The sequence below is a fragment of the Drosophila montana genome, unplaced genomic scaffold (assembly GCF_035044405.1).
Source record: "Drosophila montana isolate Dmon_TW-CO22-7 unplaced genomic scaffold, ASM3504440v1 contig_1624_1, whole genome shotgun sequence".
NCBI classification, from domain to species: domain Eukaryota; kingdom Metazoa; phylum Arthropoda; class Insecta; order Diptera; family Drosophilidae; genus Drosophila; species Drosophila montana.
In genome coordinates, this window is record NW_026996559.1 from 1,832,873 (window position 1) to 1,858,889 (window position 26,017).

At 37.4% G+C, this 26,017-nt stretch overlaps 1 protein-coding gene and 1 long non-coding RNA gene across 2 annotated transcripts; one reads left to right on the top strand and one right to left on the bottom strand.

Annotated features, from left to right (window-relative positions):
- Positions 1 to 25,683, top strand: LOC135440683 (uncharacterized). The gene is made up of 3 exons (XR_010438347.1): positions 1 to 797; positions 2,521 to 2,831; positions 25,584 to 25,683. It is a non-coding gene; the product is annotated as an uncharacterized LOC135440683 (long non-coding RNA).
- On the bottom strand, positions 18,001 to 18,840 carry LOC135440681 (uncharacterized). Its single transcript, XM_064699983.1, has 3 exons — positions 18,578 to 18,840; positions 18,352 to 18,506; positions 18,001 to 18,289 (listed from the first exon to the last, which is right to left on the bottom strand). Exons 1-3 carry the CDS (start codon positions 18,728 to 18,730, stop codon positions 18,049 to 18,051), a joined length of 549 nt encoding a protein of 182 aa, XP_064556053.1. The 5' UTR covers positions 18,731 to 18,840; the 3' UTR covers positions 18,001 to 18,048.
- Positions 25,684 to 26,017: the final 334 nt, after the last annotated feature.

The following is a 26,017-nucleotide window of genomic DNA, read 5'->3' on the forward strand; positions in this document are numbered from 1 at the left end:
TTTTAGCACATTTTTGCAACGCGACGCGTTTGTGTAGCTTCTGCTAAAATTTTTTTTACGGTGACAAAAACAACATTAAAGCCAAACGCAAAAAGCCATTTTGTTGTGTGCGTGTGCATCCTGTGCAACACAAATCGTTGCTAATAGGATACTTTTTTTTTGTTTGTTTTTGTTGTTAGCCAAATAAGCTGCCTCTCCAGCACTAACGGATTGCAGCTGCAAAGCAAAAAGACAAACTTAACCTCGCAGCGTTTGCAAAAAAAGAAGAAAAGAAAGAAAAACGCAAAGCAAAGTGGCTAAGAAAGAAGAGAGAGAGCGAGCTACTTGTGTAAAGAAAAGTGTTTGTTACAGTACCTATTTTTCCATCCCCCTGCCCATTCATCCGATTGTTTGACATCAAAATTCCAACAACAACAAAATATAAGTAAAATAAACGGCAAGTGAAACAAAAACGAAATAAAAAAAACACCAAACACCGGCAAGCAAAGCAAAAAGTCACACATACATATGCACATATGTGTGTATGTCTGTATGTATGCATTAATGTTACTTTGGAATGTTTTTGTATAAAGGATATTGCGATTTGTATGTAAACATTGCTATTTAGCCGGCTTTGCTAAGAGAGCGTCAAATTCGTGGAACATTCGATGTTTTTGCATTTCTATGGACTGCGATAATTTAACCCTAGATAGCCTGTCTCTCAAAGTTTCCAATTGGATTTCCCAGTTTGCTAATTGGCAACAGCTGTGCAACATGCAAATCTTGATAAAAGCCAACTTTGGTTTTACATTGAAAACGTAAGATTTTTTGCATACGTATTGTCTGGATATACGTACACATACATACGTACGTACATACAAATACACATACATAACCTAAAATAGAATTAGAGATGCGCGCTGGTCGTGACCTACGCCAACAACACGATCAAGTTAAGTTGCCCGACAGAATATTTAGAAAAGAGGAAAAGCATTAATATAACTAAAAATTGTTAATATACAATATATAGTTTTGTTTACTTTTCTTTTTATCTCAATGGGAATATTAGCATACTTTTCATTTATTTATTATAACAGAAAATAAAAGATTAAATTAAAAGTAGTTTTTAGAGCATGATAAAAAATTCATAACATAATATTACTTAAATTATTTGAACCAATATTCCGATTAATAGATCAAACTGAATGAAGTAGTTAATTTATATATATTAATTTATAGCTTATTTAAAAGAGTTAATCTAATTATTTGTATATTTTGTTTTTTAATTTCATTTAGATTTTTGAAAAAAATAATAATAATAATAATAGATTATAATTTATTTGTATGATAATAAAAAATAATTAATTTAATACATTAGGTAATTAATTTTCACAAGAACTGGAATATCTTATTATATTATATAATATATTATATTTCATATTAAATTTAATAAATTTATTTGGAAGATTGCGTTCGATTATCATTCAGTTGAAAATGAATCGAATAACCGTTATGTGCGGTGCCAGGTAAACAAGATTTGATAGTTTCTTGTTTATATAACATGTGCAATTATAATTCCAATAAACAAATGCAATTCGACATTAGGATTTTTTTTATTATTATTATTATTGGAACGTAATTGGAATTTGTTATCTTTAAATGTGTAAATGTAATTATTTATTTAGTTTTTGTTCTGTCTTGCACTTTGCTTGTTTATACCATAAAAAAAAAACAATCGTATTTATTTTTTCATTAAGCAATTTTGGCTTTTTCTCAGTGCAGCTCAAATCTTATCTTAAATGCTGTTCCCATACGATTATTCATGGGCAATAGGGGTATATTGGCTTTGTGCTGGCGTATGTAAAAGGCAGCAGGAGGCATGTCCGACCTCTTATGGTATATAGGTTCTTGATTAGCATTAACAGCCGAGTCGTAAAAGCCATCCCCTGCCTGTACAAATCGAACTCAGAGACTATAAGAGCCTCCTAATGGTTGCGCAGACAGGGTTTCTTTTAATTCATCGATAACTTTCTTCGTTTTTGAACAAAAAATCGATAAATGAACTTTGTCGAAATCAAATTTTGAGCATATCTCAGGTCTTATAAGAGCTAAAGACAACAGACTTGGTATGTGCACGAATCCTGGTATGATCACTTTTTAGAAACCAGCCCGCCTTTCCCCTCAAAACGATGTTTCTGTGTATATAGAGAAGGAGGGAAGGTCACAGCAGCTTTGTGCTGCTTTCAGGGTATCTGCTAGTCGGGCAAGCCCAACTAGAGCACACTTTCTTATAGTTTTAGTGTTAATATATCAATGCTAGATACACGTATAATAAAATATCAACATTCCTGATTATGTTTGTTTATGTTTTATTAGCTAAAAGACTTTGAAATTGAGAAGATCATGAATACACACTTATATAGTATGTCATAAAGTTAGTCAAATGGGAATAGCAAGAAATTAAATTAACTAATAATAATATATCATAATAATATCATTTCAATAATGATACTAATGAGCACATAACTGTAAAAATTTCAGCTTATTTGCCACACGATCGTCATGGCGTTGACAATTGTTGTTATTGCGGTTGCCTCTCGACTCAGGCGATTCGATTGCAAACAGTACAATATTAATAACATTATTAATTGATAAAAACAAGTCAAAAAAAAAAACAAATCAAAAAACAAATTTCGGGCAGACACACAAAAACAAAAATTTATAAAAACGTAAACAATCAAAAACTCAAACAAATCGGAAAACTTGAACGAAGGAATAAAATGGATCATTTTCAAACCTCGCTGAATCCGCGCAAACAGGAGCTGCTCGAAGCACGTTTTATTGGCGTCAGGGTAAGTTTTCATATATTTTGCTACAACATTAAAAATGACCAGGAAAGGCTTTTCGAACCCCCAACTTCGTGCTCAGTTAGAAACTTTTCATTTTCCATTTATTTATATATTTTTTTTTTAATTTATTATTTTTGCTTAACTTAAACAAACAAATGTAAGATTTAGAAATTGAACCGGCGACCTGCAAAGAACACTTTTTGTGCAAATTTTAGCATAAAAATTCCCCACTTGGAGTTCGATTTTAACAAAAACCCATCTTAGCGTTCAATTTTGACCCTAAAGATTTTGTAATTTAAATTTACAACATTAATTTTCATCCTATTGTTCTTATAATAGAGTATATAAATTTTGACATAATTTTTCTTGCAAATTTTTTTCATTAATATACAAAAATTGTATATAAGCTCCATTTGAAAAGTTTTGGGTAACTAGGCGCACATGGGCTAACGTGGGTTAAGGCCCAAGCAGGCCAAACGGTTATTGCACTTTGGAATTGTCAGCAGCTACACAAGTTTAACTTTGTGCATCTTGTTGTTGTTTCTGTTGTTGGGTTGGAAACGGGCGCAGGGGTAGGCCAGTGGCATATAGAAGGGGTACGGGGGTTAGGGGGTTTGCTTGTGCAGAAAATGAAGATGGAAGATGAAGATGCTTTTCCCATAGTTTGGTGGGCCCTTTGCTGCTGCTTCTTCTTCATTTCTTTAGCTTGTTGTTCGCGTAGGGAAAAGAGTTTAACAAAGCGAATAAAATGAAAAGAAATGCACAAGCATAAGCAAATAAATTAACGTACAAAGGATGTGCGGCAAAAGAAAGCGGGTAGAGCATAAATATGTAGGTATTTACATATATGCATATGTATATGCATATACATTATGTATGGGCATATGTTTGCATGTGTGTTTTTGCAAGAATGAATCGCGCCATTTACACACACACACACGCGCACGCACGCTACAGCGGCTCAATTGCTGGGCACTGTTATTGCTGTTGTTGTTGTTGTCACCATATTGTGTCGTGGCGGACCATGGTAAACATCACATCCATGGATACATATGCATGTGTATGTATGTATGTATGTACTTATATTCTTATGTTTATATTGCAAATACATACATATTATTTCACTGTGCATTGGGTACATGATTAAGTATATACATTCACCCATATACATACATACATGAATTCACATACATACATACATATCTTTTTGCACTTGCCCTCCCAACCCACACACGCCCCCCTCCCTGGCAACTGTATGCCGTAAGCAAAACCAAACTAACTAGCCCCCCCTCTTTCCCAACTACACAAACAAACACATCCCCTATATTTCAGCTTCCCTACACCCATATCAACCAAACTCTGCACGCTAGCCCCACCCTAGTCCCACAAATACATACATATATGTATATCCCTTCTTCCCCCCTTCTCACTTCGTATTCATACGGCTCTTGCGCTTAGCTAGGCTGGTCGGTGGCTTCTGGGTCTGCCACGTCTCTGGGCGTTTGGTGTTTGAAGAAATGAAAGCAAAAGAACAGCTGATAAGCGCGGCGCTGCCGTCGCCAACGACGACGACATCAACATTTGCTCTGCGCTGTTAACAGTGCAACGCTAATGTAAGTGACTGTGTGAGCTGTTAATGCTTGTGTTGGATTGGGCGAATGTGGTGAATAGTAAATTCAACTCGTTGTGAACAGCAAGTTAAGTATTAACTGATGATCAGAGCGAACAAATAGCTTTCACAGTGGAACGCAAAATTAAGTTTCTCTTGATTTCAATTTTAGTTTTAACCTTAGAGTGCAGTTCCAGTTAAAATTAAAATTGAATATGAAAAAAAATGACAGAAAAAAAGTACGTAACGCTTGTGTCGCTAAAATGTTAGCTTATATTGTTCCTTACGCGATATACGCTGTAATTTTGGATGCATTAAACCTAGAAAAGAAATTGTTTACTACTTAATCACAAGAAATTGAATCGTATGTTCACTGCTGTTGCACCACTGTGCACAAGTAAGCAGTGCACTGTTAACTAGCATTGCACTGTTTTAAACAATTGCTGTTACTGTTGTTGCTGGGTGCTGCTGCTGCTGCATTTCTGTGCGCCTCATACAGGCGTTTAAAAATTGTTTCACTCCATTTGCAAATTAACGCAAATTGCACCGTAAATGTTAATAATAATACGCTGTCGGCAGCATCCCGAACAGACCAAGACCCCCTAACAACAGAAATCGTCAAATATGATGTACATTTAAACAGGCATACATATGTAGATATGTATGTGTACATACATAACATAGTATTTAATTGGCCTGCGCCTGTCAACACACATACCACGGCAAAAGCAGCGTCAATCGACGGCGTCTGCGGCAGCGGCTTCCGCATGTTATTAACAGTGACGTTGCCGCCGTCGCCGTTTGCCGGCATATGCGCAACACACAACAAAAAATGCGAAAAGCAAAAAAAAAAAAACTACTACAACAATGTGTGTAGTGCGCGCTGCTTTCTGTTGTAGTCGTAGGTCGCTGCTGGCAGTCATTTTAACAGCGACGCTGTCGCTGCTTTGCTGTTGTTTTTGCTGTTGATACTCTCGACTGCAAATGCTCTCGCTCTTTTACTCACCATGGCGGTTGTATGTATGGCTGTGTGTGTGTGTGCGTATGTTGGGGCCGGCTTGTTAACGGCTGTTTTGGCTTTTGTTACGCATTCGGTCTTTGTGGTTAATCAGTTTATTTTTGTACAGTATGTTGTTGCTGTTGTTGCTATGGCAACCCGTACGGACGCTTTTGTTTTATGTTTCCTCTTATTTTTATGAGCTTTTCATTGAGTGTGTCTTTGATATCATCTACTTTTTTATGAAATTTATTGGTGTCGTTTTAACGCTCATTCAGTTTGTATGCCCTTATCAGTCTTATCAGTTAAGCTTTACGGGGCGCGCCTTTGCTTCGGCTACGGCTGCGGCTACGGCTCGCTCGTTATCCCGTTTACCCGAAGCCCAAAAACTAACCACCAAAAATGATTTAGCAATTCGCCGCCAACGCCAACGCTAGCGTCGCCGCCATCGCAGCTCACGAAGATCGGGCTAAAAGGCAGAGCCCGGCAAGTGGCAAAACGGAAAATGGTAAACGCAAAACGAAGCTGCGCCCGGCAGTTGTAAAACGGTCGTTTGGCTTTGCTGGTTGCTGGGGCGCTCTCTTGCTCCTTTGCGTCCTGTATGTGTGTGTGTGTGTGTGTTACATGCGATTTTCCAAGTTGCAACAGCAGCAACAACAACAACGCCAACTCATTGCTGCAGCAGCGTCGCAGTGCTCGCAGTCAGCGTCAACGTCGCAGCCGCGGCGCCGGCATTTTTTTCTTTTTGTTTTTTACATTTTTTCTTAGTCCAACTGCATGCTGTTTTTCACTGTTTTCTCAGTTGATTGCCACGCTTCAATGGAGTTTCAGTTCGACTTCGAGTTGTTGTCCATTGTTGTTGTGCTTGTGGTTGTTGTTTTTGTTGTCGTTGACATCGCTGCCTAGCGCACGCGTCTGTATGTATGTGTGTGACATTGTGTGTAAGTGAGCGAGAGCTTTATGTGAGAGTTGAAACTGTAGAAAACGGTGCAAATATTTAATTTTTTTTTCTGTGTATGTGTCTGTGTGTGTTTTTGCATTGCTGCTGCATATTGAACTAGAAAAATAGCGACAGTGGCAACTGAAAATAAAGAGCAGGTACAAAGAAAACAGAAAACAAGTGCAAAAGCAATCACAATAACAAAGTGTTTAAGTAGAAGACATTAACAGAAACTTAGCGAAGACACAAACCGCGCGCAGCATGCCTGTTATAAAGCAACGGAAAATGAGTCGCTTTAAGGTTAGTACAAAACGTAATGTAACGCAGCGCATGAAGAAAGAGGATACGCCAGAATAAGAAAGAGAGAAACAAACGTAACAATCAGTTCTTTATTGTTTGGCTGCATTTCTGATTTGCCGTTTAATTCTGTGTACATGTACGTAGATTTTCGCACTTCCGGTAAAATGAAGTGCATGAGTAGCAGGATAATAAGCAATAAAGCAAAAAGACAGAAGGGAGAGAAAGTGAAAGAGATGGAGAGTGTGGCGCAAATAAAGGCAACGGATAGGGGAGAGACAGAGAAAGTGATATGTGAGAGAAGCTATGAAGAAGCTAAAGCAAATCAGCTAGCGAAATGCACCGATAATGGGTGAATACCCTACAACTGAGTGGGTGTTGGGGAGGACTCAAGCTTTCGAGTAGGCGCAAACCGGATCACCGAAGTGATATTTTCAGACAGAAGGAAATGGGTGACGATTTTTTGACTTACAGACATACATAGATACATGTATGTATGAATGTATGTATATGTGTATGTTTGTATGAATTCGCAAATGAAACCGAAAAGATCTAAACTTCCATAAAAGTTATATGCATACATATGTATATGAATTAAGTAAATTATATTTGAATGCAAATAATTAATTTGCGTGGCATGTAAATAAATAATGTTACTTTAAATTTATAAATATGTCATAAATATATAACACATATCTATAGTTTTTTTTTTTTAATTTGTTTATATGTGTACATATGTATATACATACAATAATATTCGTTTTCTGACATTTATTTGTCAATAATTAACGCGAGACTCGTTTGGATCATGAGATTTGCTCGCATTGCATTTTGTCTCCACGTTAAATGTGGAGTTGTCAATCTTTCATCGATATTATCCTTTACTATATTTTTTAGCCTTAAATACACTATGTTATAGCTCAATCGAGTGCGCCCGACTGCACCTTTATAACATATTAGCGATTGTTGACTGTAAAAATAATAAATATCTAAATCTTTTTTCTTGAAAATGAACTAAAATTGTTAGTAATGCTCTTTGAAATGTCAAAATTAGTATTGTAAATACTCAACAGTTTTATTTATTTATTTTTATTCTTATTGTTTTTATTTTTTATTTGGTCAGCATATAAGAATTGCTACGCAGCTTTAATTTACCAATATTACCATAAGTTCTGCGACATCATAAATATATTTTGATCCTTGATCTTTGAAAACAAGTTTTGCTATTTTTATATATATTTAGATGCTTATGTACATAAATTTTGAATTTCTTCATAGCTATCCCCAAGTATAAAACTGTGTATAAACCTCTTAAGTCTTAAGCTTCATTGCCATTATTCAATTCTTTAAACTCTAGTTAACTATTAAGATTCTATTCGACTCCTGCAGATCGTAAAAATGGTAAAAAAAAAAAGAGAAAATATATTTATTATATGCCAAGCTAATAACATTTGTAATTCCATGAAACCTCCTAGTCCCACATTATGCTACCAAAAGTTAGGGTAACTTATTTGTTGCCATTGTAAAATGTACATACGTGTTAAGTGCTAATAATTAAAAATATTACTATCAATATGTTATCCTTACAGCTGCAGGGTATCTTTGAGTCGGGCAATATAGATTGATATATTGGTTTGTTGCAACATGATTTGGAACTGACGTATGTTTGTATGTCTGCATGTATTAGCCAAAAGCAAACGTGATACATACATACAGAGTATGTATGTATGTAAGTATATGTACATACATATATATAAAACCTGTAATGCAGAAGTAGTCGAAGCAGTAGACGAAGAATAGGCAGAAGCAGCAGCAGTAGCACAATACATACATAGCTAAACATCAACAAGAAAACCTAATTTCTCTTTTTCTCGCGTTCGTCTTGCTCGTGTAATACAAAATACAAATACAACAACAATAGCAGCAAAAAAATAGGAGGAAAAAAATTCGCAAGTTCATTGAACTTGCCATGAAAATTATACGCTGCGAGCGAACGTAGAAAAAATGAAGGCATGGGCTGCAGCAGCAGCAGCAGCAAGAGCAACAAAAACTAGTCATGCGTCGCTGCCGACGTCAGCATAGACGTCGACTGCGCTGCATAGATTTGCGACCTGACCTAAAATGCAAAAATCTGCGCTGCCCTCGGACGGTCGTCACACTGCTGTCTTTAACAGAGGCCGTCACTGTTATGTGGAGCATAACAGAGCAGAGCTTCAACTGCAGCAGCTGAAAGAGCGAGCGAACGAGCGAGGCAACTGAGCGAGGCAACTGAGCTCAGCTGTTTAACTTTGCGGCCGCTCATTTGTTCGCTCTCTCTCGCGCTCTGTCTCTCACATTTCGACGTAATTGACAAACCAGGCAAACAACGAGCCACAAATCCGAAATGAAAATTAATTATATATTTGTACCATTCAGCACAAGGCAAGCAAATTTTTGCTGCTCTTTTTTATTTTTTTATTGATGATTGACATAATTAAGAATTAAATCTAAATAAAATTTAAACATTTGGCATCAGTTGGGAAGTATTTACTCAATCGATTCGTATGCGATATTTAAATGCCAACAAACATACAAATATGGGTCAGCATTTGTAACAGTTTTCAAATCAAATAAGTCACTTTAAAATAAATAAATTACACATATGTTTGTACTTAGATATTATTTACTTAAGTTATGTTTGCTTCGTAAAAACCAACGCGTTGCTATTTTTAATATGTCATGTGATGTAAGAAAAAATCATGTAAATTTTTAAACATTTGATTTTCTTAAAAGCTATAGTTATAAATATAAAAATAGATACACACTTCTGCCGTCGCTTTGTTTTATTGCATATAGTTATACAATTGGAATGTTAAAGGAAAAACTTATATTATTTAAAAATAGTAGTTTTTGAAAATTAGTAGTTTTTTTCCAGCCAATTCGGCATGGGAGAAATACTTTTTATAGAACTTATGCCCGAACTAAAGCCTATCTGCCGGTGAAATTCGTTGTGTATATCAATCATCATTAATTATGCTCTTGTACAACGCTGCGTATGTGTTTTCTGTAAAAATCACGTATACGCTGCATTGTTTTGGTTCGTATCATTTTACAACACCATGATTTATTTACCGCGACACATTTGATTACTTTAATAATATTTTTCATATTTCATAGCACTGCACAGTCGCTCACGCATCATCTAGTGTTGCAAAACAGCAAAAGCAAGAGCAGCAAAAAAACTTTGAATGAGCTGTGCTTGTGTTGTATGGGAGGGGGAGGGGTGGAGTTGCACGAAGTGGTAGGTAGGCTGGGCTTCTCGGATTGTTGGTCGAAAAGGCGCACGGCAGCGGCCACAGTGGCGCCCCCTAGAGACCGATGAATTTTTGTTGTTGATGCCAACCTGCTTTTTTTTTCCGTTCTTAGCTGAAGCTAAAGTGTTGGTTGTTAAGTTGGGGGTTGGCGTGTGAGGGGTTGCGAGGGGTTGTGTGTTGGGTTCATGTTCACCAGCTGCTGTCGATTTTCCATACCTTGTAGCCGTTTATATTGGCTATAATGAAGCTGTGCTGAGTGGATATATGGAGTAGAAATTTGCAATATAATTTCGTATGTATTATGTTTTTTATAATTTCATCTGAATATCCGTGTTCAGGCGATGTTAGGGCCAACTTGTATGTTTATTTTTTGGCCTAATGCTGTTGTCGTGTGAGTTGACATCAAAACGGATATGGAATTTTAAAATTTACTGTTGCTGTTGTGGTTTATTGTATGCAGCTCGCACACATACACACAGGCAGGCGCACATATCCTTGTGTGGATGAGTGTGGATGAGGAGAGGTGTAAGGGGGATTGCCTGCGCCATAGTTAGCGCCCAGTTGAGCCCACTGTACACGCTGGTTATGTAAGCATTTTCAGCATGTTTCCGCTTTTATATACTCGTAGAATTCACCAGAGAATGTTCGTGTGGGCGGGCATGGATAGGGTTTTGCGGTGGTAGTGGGAGGGGTGAAAGTGGGTTCACATAAGCAACCAGCCACAGTTCTCTTGTTCACTCATTCACGCTCTCCCCCTCGCTATCTGTCTCTCTCTCTCTCTCCCTCGCTCTCTCTCTCTCTCTAGCTGTCTGTCTGTCTTTCTACGTTTCACTCCCACTTTGTATAATTCATTTAACGGTTTTCGCACGCAAAACTGCATTTGGCACACAATTCGAAACGAACACTAGATGGCGCTGCTCTAATTTAAACAGGTTGACAGTTTCCAAAATGGCCTTGGGCCACACAACAAACTGCTCTGATTGTCATGCTGCACAGATTTTATTATAAACTTAATATTAATATTAATATAAGTCTGACCTAATAAAAGTCTTAGACTGTAGGCAAAAAAAAAAACAGGATTGTCGGAGGTTCGTTTTTTTTTTAAATTTCAATTCAATTTGTACAAGTGCCCGTTGTACTAAAAATATTGCAAGCTCTACATATTTACATTGTTCTCCACCCAAAACTAACATCTATCAAATATGGTTAAAGGCTATAATTGGGGCTAAGGTTGTCTTTACTTCGGCGCAGGGTCTTCTTCAAAAGTTTTTTGAACCAAATCACATTTTTTTTTAATGGTTCAGTTCGGCTTTCGATTTGACTATATGATAAATTAAAAGCTTTTATGAATAACTTTTTACTGTAGAGGGTATTTCAATTTCGTCATGATATGTGTAACGCATAGAGTATATATATTCTAGATCAAAATCAACAGCCGAGTTGATATAGTCATGTTCGTCCATCCGCCTGTCTGTTTCCATGCGAACTAGTCTCTTCGCTTTAAAGCTTTCGTCTTGAAACTTTGCATAGGTCCGTCTTTCTATTGCAGGCAGTAACATATGCCGGAACTGGCCGGATCGGAGCACCATATCATATAGCTGTCATAGGAACGATTGGCCCAAAAGAAGGTAGTCGGCGTTTATAAGTTATACTTTGCCCCATAAATGTATGCAAAATCTTTTTAACTCTATCATATAGCTGCTATAGGAAAGATTGGTGGAATAGTTGGATCTTATATGGCAAATGTGTTCAAAGATATTTTCAAGAACTCAGTATTTTTCACTGTTCTCACTTATCCGCAAAAGAGAAATTTCTATATATCCTTACCTTCTTCTGTACTCTTTACGATATCCTGATTAAACCTACCATTAACTTGTTTTGCTATTTTCTTAACACATGAGCGAAAGCTTATCAAAATCGGAGGCCTCGTTCTGCGTATGATTATCCCCGTTGTTATCCATTTCAATACCCCTGTTCCGCTAGTTTGGCAGAGCATATTATTTCGCAATTTATTTCGACCGTGAAACCCGTGAAAATCTACATAAATATATGTATGTTTAATGTATGTATGTATATCCAGATCTTTAAAGCTGGATCCAACTAAATTGGCGAGTAGACTCAGCTTCACTTAAGATCGAGCCACGCCCATTTCTGCCACAACATATAAGAAAAGTCTATGTCCTCATGTGTTTGTTTTGGGCTTAAAGCTTCAAAGTCAACAAACCAATGATTATTAAACAATTATTACGCTGCAAACAGAGTTCCACCCGACTGCAACGTTTTCACAGACTAATAAGGAATATTAAAAGTCAACATAAGACAAAGTAAAGGACTACAACTCAAAGGAATATTCATTAGCGAAATTAAATAATTGCCATTCTTCTATAATTGTTATGTATTTGCATCTAAATACAAGATACAACACACACACACGCACCCACACAACAATAGAATACACACACACATCAAAAAACACACGCACGCCAATTTCGATTGGCTAATTTGACAGTCAACTGTTGCGATTTGCTAATGCAGATTTGAATGTGATTAGACAAATGTGCATTAAGTACGTGGCACATGAATAAATATATCTATATATACGTACATATACATACATATATAAATATATGCATGCACACACAATATAATCATATCTTAATAATTTATGTATTATGACAGCTTCAAACACACATTTAAGTACATAATTGCATTGGTGTGTGTGTGTGCTTGTGTTTGTCTAACAACACTCTCTTATATATGTACATATTAACGATACAGAGGACGCTCGCTAAAACTAACTGCGTTGAATGAGAACTTTACGGTCATTTTAACCTTTTTTTTTTTTCTTAACTAATTTATTGATACTATTCCTGACCTAGCTTTACAATAATGGGATTAACATACTTAACATTACCTGTTAAGTTTTAAATTATTCGATTTATATTTTCTTTATCTAAGTACCAGGTTTGGGAGGTCGATGGGGTGGATCCTCCGTAGTCTCCGTCGCTTTCGTCTGTAAAGCCTTCTTGCCAATATATTGTGTAATTTTAACCGAAATATATTCATATCCTTGTATCTGTTATTATGGTAACTAGTCCCTCAGTTATAAAGCTATCGTCATCAAATTTAGCATAGCTCCAATTTTTCTTTTATACAGGCTGGATCGGGACAGTTTATCATATGACACATCTTGGACGAACTTTGCTTAAAGGTGCTTAACTACGCTTCTATGCAAATAATCGCTCGAACAAATTGGTTTTTATATAGACAACTTTGCTGTTTAAGAAATCTTGTTAAAACTACGCAATCTGAAAAACTGTATCAACTCGGACTACTAGATATACGACATAAGATAATGTCTTCTATATTAATAACCGTTCGTATCCACAGGGATATTTAATCTTCAGCATTGTAAAAAGCTTGCATATGGAATTTTCTTTTAAATCAAAGCATGATGTTAATGTATAGTATATATACACATTTATTAGTTAGATGCAATAACTAAGAGTGTGTTTAATTTTTAGTACAGCTTTAACTCGATCATCCGTAATGCTTTAAGCCGAGATCATTTCGGATAGTCCAGAATAAATTATACTATTTCATGAAATACATTAATTAAGAAAATTTTCTATGTTTAATTTTAAGCTTCTGTTAACGTAGATTTACCTTTGTTATCCGTTAGCTAAAGAAATAGCTTACGGATAATAGAGGAATGCGGTGTGGATGATTTTATACCTATGTTAAGTGTGGTCTACCTCTCTTATCCGTTAGCTAAAGAAAACCCTCACGGATAATACAAGCAAATCCCGGTTAACAGAGAAATAACATTAAACACAGACCATCCCGGTTAACATATGTTCCCCTTTCACAGAGATGCGGATAACAAGGCTTAACTGTAGTTCATAAGCAGCATGTAGTTTGCTAAATTGGATAAACATTTTATTTCTTCTTTTTTTAAAGAAATATAATTTACCGAAATTTTGTCGCAACTTGGAACGCAACTTGAAATATTTGAGCATCTGGTGACTTTCAGTTTCCATTTGTCTGTTGGGCTTAAGCCAAGTTTTTTGCGCATACGGCGAGGCTACACTGTAGCTGTCGCTATAGTTTGATTTGACTGACTCCCGGCTGTTACCTTGCCAACTGTTATACATATTTATACGGCAACTGGTATACATGAGCGCGAGACGCTGGCAACAGCCAACTGGGTAAATATCGAAGCAGCAGCCCCTAGAATACAGCTGCCCCACCTGTCCCTCCGCCCATCCTCTTGGAGTGGGAGCTTACCCTCGAAGCTATTCTATCCCCCAACTCCCCTCCCAAAAGTAGTGAGCACCAGAATTCTCGAGCTCTCTTTGTGTTGCCCTGATGCTTGCTATCGCCCCCCTCCCGCACCCCTCCATGTGCGCCCCGTCACTGGACGCGTTGCGTTGTGTGTTGCATCAATGCGTGGCGCGACTCTGCAGCCCAGCAGCATCTGCTGTGTACTGTGAAACATTATCAAGGAGTTGCAGGCAGAGGCAGGGACGCGCCGAGTTGTGTACAGACTGAAATTCAATATGAACACTGCTTCAGGCTTGACGGAACAAAGTACATTAAATTTGTATGCATTAAATTGAAGTATTTTTTTTTATTTTGTTTATCGAGTTCTTTGATTATATTCGCAGTTAACCAAAGCGAATATTAATAAAAATATTTATGTCCATATATGCATATATGTATGTTCCGGATCAGATCAGTGCAAGTGCTTGGGATTTGATTTTCGAACAGGCAAATCTCAAAGTTCAGTTTAGTTAATAAAGGGCGAAGCTCTTAGATTAGCCCAGTTGTTGCCAAAGGCAAAACACACAGAAAATGCACTTGACGCTTCAATTCTCAACTAGTTAAAGATCCGAAATAAAGAAAACGCGTTTGCAGTTAAAGAATTTACTGATGATAGAAGCGAAAGATGCTCCTTCAAAGGTAAATACAGGCAATCTGCTCGTTTCTTTTATCTTGATATCCTGTTGCTTGTTGGTTTTTATTTGTAAAAGAAATATCCAACTTTGACCAGCAGCCAACCAGCTTCATATTAGTAGCTCCTTAATATATATAAAGTTCCAAATTTTTGTTATATGTACTATAATACATTTGTTATATGTGCTATAATACATCGTAATTGTCAGATGTGCCTACCTTTATTTCGTTCCGTTACTTCAGGGTTTTTAAATATATGTATCTTGTGCCGAAAAATACACACAAGCTTTAAAAACATCAAGGTTGTAAATTCACGAAAGGTTTTTAATGCTTCGGTTCACGGTTCAGGGTTCAAGCCAAAGCCTCGTCTTTGGTTTATGAGCGTGGCTTTGTAAAAGAAGCATTCGGTTTATTGTAAATTGAGTAAATTATTGATATATACATTTTTTTTATTAATTAATCGGGCTTTCTTTTTAAAACTCTTCAAAGTCAAATGGTAAGAGAAAGATTCAGCTGTTCTTTAATCCAACTACTACGGCTTAAGTTTCGGTTCAAGTTGCATTCTGGGCTGAATCCGGTTCGGTTTGCAGAGCTGTTAAACATAGGTATTTTTATGAACCGGGTAGCACTAGATAACATGTAAAGTGATCCTAAGTATTCCGCCTTAAGCGGAAAAAGACATTTCATGAATCGATCGAAGATAACGAATATTAATGTAAATTCAAATATTCAATTCGAGAAATTATTCTTGAAATTACCGAATGCCAATGAGTAAAAATCAAAATATGAAGCATGTCAGATATAATTATTTCATATTATATTGTTATTATTAATATTAATATAAATATTATTATTAGTATTATTATTATTATCAATGTATCTATAGATGAAAAACAAAAGTGTTTTTTTTTTAAAGAAACAACAGAGAGAGTCGACATTTTTATATAATTAATTCTTTGTTTTTTAATACTCATAATATTTTTTCTTCACTTCAAGTGAAGGGTGACAAATTGTGATATATTTTCGGTGTACATTGAACCACTGTGCTCGGTTAGGTAATAGTGTCCATGGTTATAGGGAGCGACGGGTGGTGCTTTGTGAGAGAGAGAGAGAGAGAGAGAGGGGGGGGGGGAGGTGCAGGCAAAGGATTGTTGGGTTTGGGTGTGCTAGTCGGTTAGGCGCTTTGTCAACCTTTTTTGGCCGTTCGACTTGCATTTGGTGCAGATTGTCGGGCCGCGCTTTGGATCCAAAGTTGACTTGGATTTGTCGCTGGGCTGTCGTCAGGCGTCGCTAATGTGCGCACGTGTGTGTGTGTGTGTGTGTGTGTGTGTGTGTGTGTGTGTACTGGTGTGTGCATGGCAACGCATTTTCGTTGGTAGTTTCCCAGGGATATATATATATATACATATATTTATATATGTATATATATATATAGATGTGTATCTGTGCGTGGCTGAGTGTGTATTTGTGGGTGGCGAGTGCAGCAGGTCGTGGAATTGCAGAGTTGTAGACGGACAGACAGACAGACAGACAGACGGACGGACGGACATATCAGCATTGCCCCAACATCACCCCGGCATCGCACTTTGCGCATTGCTTTTTCCAGTTACCCTGCCTCAGATACAGATGCAGATGCACAGGCACAGATACTTTTATATATACATGCATGCTATATAGCTACATAGCTGTACATAGGCATCTTTCTATATGTGTGTGTGTGTGTGTGTGTGTGTATGTATGTCCATGTACTCATATGTAAGCCATATATCAAATGAAGAGCTCAACTGCTGCCCGTATTTTTTTCTTTTAATGGGCCACAATTTTCCATTTTCCTTTGAGCTGCGTTTTGGCTTGGCTTCCATTTGTTGCGTTTATATAGGCGCTAACACAGGCAAATATTGCGTATACGCAATGTACTCACTTTGCAAATGGATACCAAAATCGTTGGTGAGAGATTAATGCTACCTTTCTCCAGATTCGGTATATACATATATTAACATAGATACTGGCTGAGATTGTCCGGCTTTGTCAGGGGCAAGACTTGTTTATATATATTCCTGCAACCGCTTCACAATTCGAACGTTTTGACTCCGGGATAAATATAATTCGCTAAAGCTTTGAATTTCTGCAATTCTTAAAGCAAATGGCTGCTAAATACCCTATGTCTTCGAAGTGCTTTTGTACAAACGCTTTTTTTCTGCCAATTATTTCCAGAGGAGAAGAAAGATTCTCCAACTTTATAAAGTTTATATACTCTTGGTCAGCATCAATTGTCGAGTCGATCTAGCCCTGTCCGTCTGTCCGTGCGTCCGTCCGTCCGTATCTATGTGTCAATTCAAGTCTATATACTTGTATCTTATAAGTAGGTCTTCTTAGTGCCCGAGCAGTAATTTAACTTGCCTCGTTTTCAAGCAAGCGATTAAAGTCGAAATCGAAATTAGGTTTTTGTACATATCTCTCAGGTTTTAAGAGCTAGAGTCACCGAATTGGACATGTACTTTCTCTTATAATATGCATAGATGATGCATTATTCCTATCGGAATCACACAACGATGCATAGCCCCAATTGTAAGACTGTTGTCTTCTTGTAAACTGACGATTATTCTGTGGCTCAAAAGGATTTACTCTAGAAAACTTCATCAAGATTGGTTAAGAAATGCAGAAGTTATTAAAAAAAAACGTCAGCGAGCCACCAAATGTGCTAACCCTATTTATGTTAATATCGTGAGATTTATGCAATCAGAGACAGAAATACGCTAGGAATTGATCAATTTAACAGTTCATGAGGGTGCCAAATATTTACTCTGAAGACAATTGAATCTAGAGTATGATGACTTGTACGCCTGATCTGCAATGGAATATAGAAATACGTATAGATCAAATCTTAACCATATTTTTTGGGATCTTTTAAGGAGATGTTAAAATTTCTTTTTGATTGCAATGCCATTTCTGCAAATCAAAGTTAATGTAAGCTTTTACTTCAAATACGTTCTCTCATGATTTGCTTATATGATCCTTTAAGTTATATTGTGTAAGATCGTGGGTTCAAGGAGTACCTGCAAAAATAAGCAATAGCTACATTGATGGCAATGCATTTTATTATGTTCTTGAATTATCAGATGTGCGGTCTACAATGCTGATTTTTTTAACGTGGTCTTTTTTTCGTCCTTGGATAACGTTTGCACAGGCTTGATCTTCTTCTTTTGTTTAGGGTCAACGGTGACACTTTTGTTTGTTTCGGATGTTTTCATTGGAACATTGGATGGGTTAGTTTCGTGGTTAAGCATGGTCACTTTAGAGCTAGACTTTGGTTTGGGTATTTTAGATGCGAGCTGTGGACGGGGCAATATCTCTGCATCAACTTTATTGCTATTAAATAAAGTAAATAGTTTGTGATCTATGTCTATTAAATGAAAAATGTTTCAACGTACATTATCCGATCTTTGTTGTTCTTCATATACTTTTTAGTTAGTTCCGTCAGTTTGGTATTTGCCATTTCCAGCCGTTCGTGTTCCATTTTCCATTCCTCGCTGATTTCTTCAGTTCTCTTTCCTATTTTCATTGTACGTTCCCACAATTTGTTTAACTAATTGCAGGTATTTCGTCATCATAGATCTGTGCAAGATTATAAACCGAATCGATTCTCGAACTACTTGCCTGGCGCCTGTAATGCTTCAGCCTACAACGGTTGTCACGACTCTTATCCTCATCCGTATCTATATCACTATCCTCGTCAGAGTCCCTATCGCTATCATCGCTTTCCGGCAGAGGCTTGACGATCATATTCCCTTCCTGTGTATTCTTTTCCATGTTGATAGACCTTATTATGTTTTATATTTTGCTTCCAGCTTACAGTTTGAACATTAAGACTCAAAAAATATACTTTGACTGATAATTTCCACGATCTAACAAAAATATTGGCTATGTTTCCTATACTTGCCTGCTGGGTTCAAATTTTTTTCTTCAAAAAGAAACGCTTACTGAAAAACAAATTGAAAAATACCAGAAATCGATATGAATCGATTTTGGGGAAAGCAGACAGGTAACAATCCGTTAATAGCATCTCTTTTTAAGTTGGCACCTCCGATCTAATAAAGAACACATTATATATGTCATATAATACATATGTTATATATATAACTTTTTTGTTTACCATGGGATCGGCCTCAAACTTATTTTCAAAGATCTTTGTTCAAATTCATTTGAGGGGTGTTTCACACTTTTAGGAAAATGCATTCCTCCTTGGTGGAAATAGAGGTCAAAGATTTGGTGGGTGACGTTTCGCAGCTCAAATTCATTTCCAGAGATCTATTAGAAAAATCATTTGAGACGTGTTTCACACTTTTCGCAGAATTCAAACTTCTTCGGGAGGAATGCGATTTAAAGATTTTTTGGGCGAAGTTTTAGGTTGTGTCCGATTTGCTTCAAACTTATTTTCAAAGCTCTCAATAAGAACGTAATGAATACGTATTTGGACGATTTGGAAAATTCCACCCGCAACAGTGGTAAATTGGCGGAAAACGGTTGTATGAAAGTTTTTTGTTTACCATCCGATCGGCTCCAAACTCATTTTGAAAGATCTATGTTCAAATTCATTTGAGGGGTGTTTCACACTTTTTGAAAAATCCATCCCTCCTTGGTGCAAATGGGGGTCGAAGATTTGTTGGATGACGTTTTGTGTTCAAATTTATTTACAAAGATCTATAAGAAAAATCATTAGAGACGTGTTTCACATTTCTCGCAAAATCTAACTCCTTCGGTGGAAAATGCATTTTTAAGATTTTTTTGGTGAATTTTAAGAGTTTTCCGATTTGCATAAAAGTTGTTTGATTCCCGTCCGATCAGTTTCAAAATCATTTTCAAAGCTTTTTTGATTTTATAACATACGTGCCAAGGGCAAGGCCGGGCTACACCCGCTAATATATATATATATATGTCTACTGACTGACTGACTGACTGACTGACTGACTGACTGACTGACTGACTGACTGACTGACTGATTGGTGATCAACGTACAGCCCAAACCGTAAGAGCTAGGAAGCTGAAATTTTCACTGTAGCTACCTTATGTGATGTAGGTGCACGTTAAGACGGGGTTTCGGGAAATTCAACCCGCAAGTGTGGAAAAATCGCGAAAAACGTTTGTATGTAACTTTTTTGTTTACCATCCGATCGGCCCCAAACTTATTTTCAAAGATCTTTGTTCAAATTCATTTGAGGGGTGTTTCACACTTTTAGGAAAATGCATTCCTCCTTGCTGGAAATGGAGGTCAAAGATTTGGTGGGTGACGTTTCGCGCTCAAATTCATTTCCAGAGATCTATAAGAAAAATCATTTGAGACGTGTTTCACACTTTTCGTAGAATTCAAACTTCTTCAGGGGGAATGCGATTTAAAGATTTTTTGGGCGGCGTTTTAAGTTGTGTCCGATTTGCTTCAAACTTATTTTCAAAGCTCTCAATAAGAACTTAATGAATACGTATTTCGACGATTTGGAAAATTCCACCCGCAATAGTGGTATATTGGCGGAAAACGTTTCTATGAAAATTGTTTGTTTACCGTCCGATAAGTTTCCAAATCATTTTCAAAGCTTTTTGAGAACGTTGATTTTTAACATACGTTCCACGGGCAAGGCCGGGTTATACCCGCTAGTATGTACATATATATGTATATATATATACATATATGTATATACATATATATATACATATATATATACATATACATATATGGAAGAACACATGTATATTACTCGGAGCTACATTTTATTTCGCTTTCATTAATTTCATCGTTTTTCGGAAATCGATAATTATCGATGTTTTGTTTTTGAGCTTGTTTGGTCGGTTTTAGATGCTTACAGATAACACATCTGGTATGCGGATTCTCGTTTGGGATTAAGGATATTTCACATTTTTGGAAATTATTAATTATCGATTTTAAGCTTAAGAATTTGACCTGATTGAGATGGTTTAATAAGCATATAAACAACAAATTCAGTATACGGGCCATAAGAGATTGAGAATATTTAAGTTTTTCGACACAAAATTAAAAAGTAAACGTGTTTTTTAGAGCTATTTATCATTTGGAGGTCAATTTGTGAACATTTTATAAAGAGCGGACTATAAAATATTGGGAAAAGACGCACGAAGGCATATTTAATGCAATATACAGGGTATCTCAGGTGCGCACGCTCAACTCGATATCGTGTACTCTATACATATATAGAGTTTTTCAAGTCGTCTATATAAAATTGAAGAATATGTTTAAAATAAATTTCGATAAATTTGAATGTTATTATTATTATTGTTTTTTCTTATTATTTTAATCAATATAACTTTTGATACAACAAGATGTTCGGCTTGGCCAGCTCTAGGTCTTAGATTTTGGTCCTTTATATCCAGGTGATGAGCTAGATAAATTGTGTTTTATTTAATTTTAAACCTACGAGAAAAAAGAATATATTCGGCACGCCGAAGATTTAATAGGCTCGTGATTGATGAGTTTGATGAAAATATCTTAGCATCGATCGTTCCTTGGCAGCAATATGATATTGTGGTCCGATCAGACCGGTTTCGACATATGTATGTACTGCCTGGAAAGAAAGTCGGACCTGTGCAAAGTTTCAAGACGAAAGCTTATAAACTGAGAGACTAGTTCGCATAGAAACAGACAGATGTATAGACGGACTATGGCTTTATCAACTCGACTGTTGATGCTGATCTAGAATATATACATATGCTTTAAAATTAAAATACCCTCTGCAAATGTATAAAAATCCAAGACCCAGAGTCTGCCCGACAACCAAAAATCTTCTAAAACTAAGAAATAGGTCACCAAATCCCAACAATAGTTAGTTATTAATACTGTTAACAATATATTTATCATTTTATTTATGATTTTTCTTGTTTTAATTATTAAATAAATTTATAACATTTTGCAATAGCAACAAATCGTTAAGAGTAGGCGTGGCCTCACACATATGAGCCACATGCAAAAAGGCAGCAGGTGCCACTTTGGCGCTGCGGGGGATGGTGTAATGGACTGTCTGTGGATGGAGATGAGGACGTGTGGGGGGGGGGGGCTGAATATAAGGACAGAATGCAGAAGTAGGTAGGAGGCCTTTCTAATAACATATCGCTAACATGCACGCAATGTGAGTAAGCGCAAAGGGGAAGAAGCACAGTAGAAGAAAAGCCAATGGAGTTGTGAAGGGGGAGGTGGGCGGGGCATGGAATGGGCATTGGGACGCTGCGTTGCGTTGTGTTGTTGTTGGCGTGTGTAAAGTCGGCTGAGGGCTGGTTGGTGGGGCTGGTGTTTGGGGGTTAAGTGCAAAAGTTGCACAACACAAAAATTGAATTTTTAATTTGCTCGCATAGCGCACAGCAACAAGAAACGCAGCACAAAGCGGAAACGAAAGAGGCGAACAGAGAGACACGAGAACTAACGGAGGGAAAGAGAAAGCTAGACATGGAGAGCTGATGCAAAACGATGAAAAGTTGACTTCTACGAATAAAGCGAAGAACAGAAACAAGAACAACAACAACAACAACAACAACAACAACAACAATTGCACACGACGAATATGAAGGGAAACGCAAGCCAGAAATAAACTTTTTACATTGAAGCACACACACACGCACGCAAATTAGTGTACGTGTGTGTGTGTGAGTATGTGTGAATCTACTTTAACGTTTTCATATATATGTTTGTACATACTAACATATTTATGTACTCCCATCGCATGTTACCACCCCCTCCAGCTCCCCCTTCCCCTCCACCCTCCTAAAAAAGAAAAGTTGAGTTTCCCAGTTCCGAGTTGAGTTTCATTTTTACGTTCGATTTCGTATGGCGTGCAGTTCAGCCTGTAAAACAAAATGTATTCGCAAATACCCAAAACACAGTTTCGGATTGCCCGACTACGGATACCCTACACATTGTTTTGAATTGCCCGATTACGAGATACCCTACACATAGCTTTGAATAGCCCGACTACGAGCTTAACTACACACAATTTCGAATCACCGGACTATGGGATACCCAACACGCAGTTACGAATTGTCTGGCTACGTTACCCTACACATAGTTTTAAATTGCCCGACTCCGAACTTAACTACACACAGTTTCGGATTGCCTGACTACGAGATACACTACACATAGTTTCGGATTGCCTGACTACGAGATATCCTACACACAGTTTCGGATTGCCCTAATATGAGATACCCCGTGCATTCAGCACTTCTAAGCAACATATTTACGAAATCATAGTATGTAAACTTAAAATTTTGTAAAACTTTTTTTGAACAACTTCATTTATTCGTTTTTTTATACCCTGGAAATGTTGGAAATGGGTAAAAATGGTACAATGTTGTTGTCTAAATGTATGTAACAGGCAGAAAGAAGCGCCTCCGATACCATAAAGTATATATATTCTTGAACAGCATCAATAGCCGAATCGATCAAGCCATGTTCGTGTGTCCGTATGTATTAACGCAAGGATCTCAGAGCCTGTAAGAGCTAGAGACTTGAAATTGAACGGAGGTCCTGCTAGGGCCCGCGCAGTGCGGGTTTATTTCCGATAATCGATAACTTGCCTCGTTTGCAAGCAATCGATAAAAATAGATATCGAAATCGTGTTTTTTTGGTTTTAGCCTCTAAAATAGTATATATACGTGAAGTATCTATCTAGAAGAGCTTTCTTCAAGCTATCCCCTATCGACCTGATCCTTTTACTTGTTTTCTGTTACCCTTTCTTTGACTAACCTATGTTAATATTAATACTTATAATTTTTTTCAATGAATTTTTATGTATATTATTGTATTATCCTTTGGCCAGTTTTCTGGGATGTATTTTGGGTTCTCAAATACATTCAGACAAAAATATGGCATTCGTATGTGTGTAAATCCATTTTTTGGAAACGGGAAGAGGTTTCCAAAGCGTCATCTGTATAAAATACAATAGGAACATGCTTAATTTCAAGTCTTTTTCCTATAAGCTCTATGCTATGTATGACCAATAACATTGTTAAAAAATCGATATTTATCGATTAAGTCTATAGCTCTCATTGTTGACGATATTGAGGTCTTTATAGAAACGGACAGGTGGACGCGTGGCTAGATGCCTCAGCTCGTCGTCCCTATTTTGTAACCGTTTTCAATTATTACTTATTTAAGAGATACGAATTTTTCATTTATTATTTTCCAAAAACTAAATACTGACAAGAAAATGTAAAACCCTTAAATAATGTTTCGATTCCATGTGATAAAGTGGACCCATTTGATATGTTTTAGCAGATATAAATAGCTGCAAATTGCTTAGATTGATCAAGAAATTGTTGTATACAAATAGGGTAATTAATGAAAGTAATTCTCTGCTATGTGTAACAAAGCTGTCTACCCATAATTGAGATCACTCTTCTTCTTCTTTGAAGTTTGCCACATTTTGAACAAGTTTTATGCCACATGGCAAATACGAAGCTCAGCGAAATTCCAGTTGCAAGTTCCTTAAAAATCCATCTTAAGTAGCTGTGTCCTTGAACTGTGCCAAACGATTGAAGCCGATCCGATTGGATCGCATCTGATCGCAACTCGCCATAACAATTTCTATGTATGTGTGCGTGTGTGTGTGTGTTTGTGTGTGTGTGTGTGTGGGAGCGGGCAGCGGGCGGAGCGGAGGGTCTCTGGTTGCTGTTGTTTTTGTTTTTGTTTTGTCTACCTGCCTGCAATCGCAACGTATTGCTGTTGTTTTTGTTGGTCAGTTTTAATCGCAGCAACTGGCTGTATGTATACAATTGAGATACGCCCGACCAGGCCCCGCTGCCCCGCTGCCCCTCCCTTCACTCGCTGCACGTTGCCTATGTATGCCAGGCAAGCGCACAACCTTCCCGCCTCCTACCCCCGCAGCCCCATGTTGTTTGTTTCCACTGTCGCTGCTTTTGACTTTTGCATTCGTTTGTTTTGTGCTCGCTGTTTTGTCGCGTCTCGTTGCTGGTCAGTTTGTTGTTGTTGTTGTTGTTATTGTTGAGTTGCCTCATAGCGAATACAACAGCAACAACAGCAACAACAACAACAACAGCTTCAATTGCGCACTTTGCGTTGCGATTTTCAACATCTCAGTGGCTGCTGGCTGGCTGCTGTTGCCTAGGTTCACATTCTCATTACAGTTCATTCACCCAAAAGATACGGCTTTATGTATCTATTAGTTATGTATGTGCTGCTGCTGCGGCTGCTGCTGGCCATGTGTAGAGGCTGCGAGTGGCAGCAACAGAGCCAACGGCAACCAACAACAAAATGCTGCACCAGCAGCAGCAGCAGCAGCTTCGGCCTGCACTTTCAGCCAAGTTTTGATTTGTGAGTTATGTTGTAGACACACACACGCACACACACACACACACACACACACACACGTACACACTTACTCACGCACACAGCTTCAACTCAACGTAGGGTCAACTGTGTGTATTACATCGTCTCTGCTTCTTCCTAGGCTGCAATTGTTTTTCTCACATGTCTTAAAGCTACCGCTGAAAACTCTTTTTATAACTTTTGTCAGCCAACTAATCGCATTTGCATTTCTTTCTCACTCACTCTCACTTATATACTCTCTCTATTTCTCACTCCCTCTCTCTCTCTCTCTCTCTCTCTCTCTTTCTCTTTCTTTCATTGCAGGTGAGTTTCTCTTGCAACTAGAACCAATTTCCAGCTGAAATCCAGCCATCCAATGAATCGGGCCTACGCAAAAAAAAAAAAAGAAAAGAAAAGAAACAAATCAACAAGCTGTTGCATTGTCTGGCGGCACTGCAAACGTGGCAGGCATATGGATTTGGTGAGCGTGTTTGTAACAGTTACGAAATAAGCGTTAAAAGCTTGACCCTACTTTGGTATACATTCATTTTGTTTTGTATTCAGTTGTATCGATATCGAAAATGTCGACTTGACCGAGATCTGAACTGAAAATCAGCCCCAACGCGCCCAAGAAGTGTACAAGTTTTTTCGGCGTTGGCAAGGCTGCTTGGCAAAGCCTCTTACCTGATGCCTTGCCGCATTTGGTCACACTTCCCACTACGCGGGCAAAAGTAGTTACAACCTGGGCAACCCCAAGA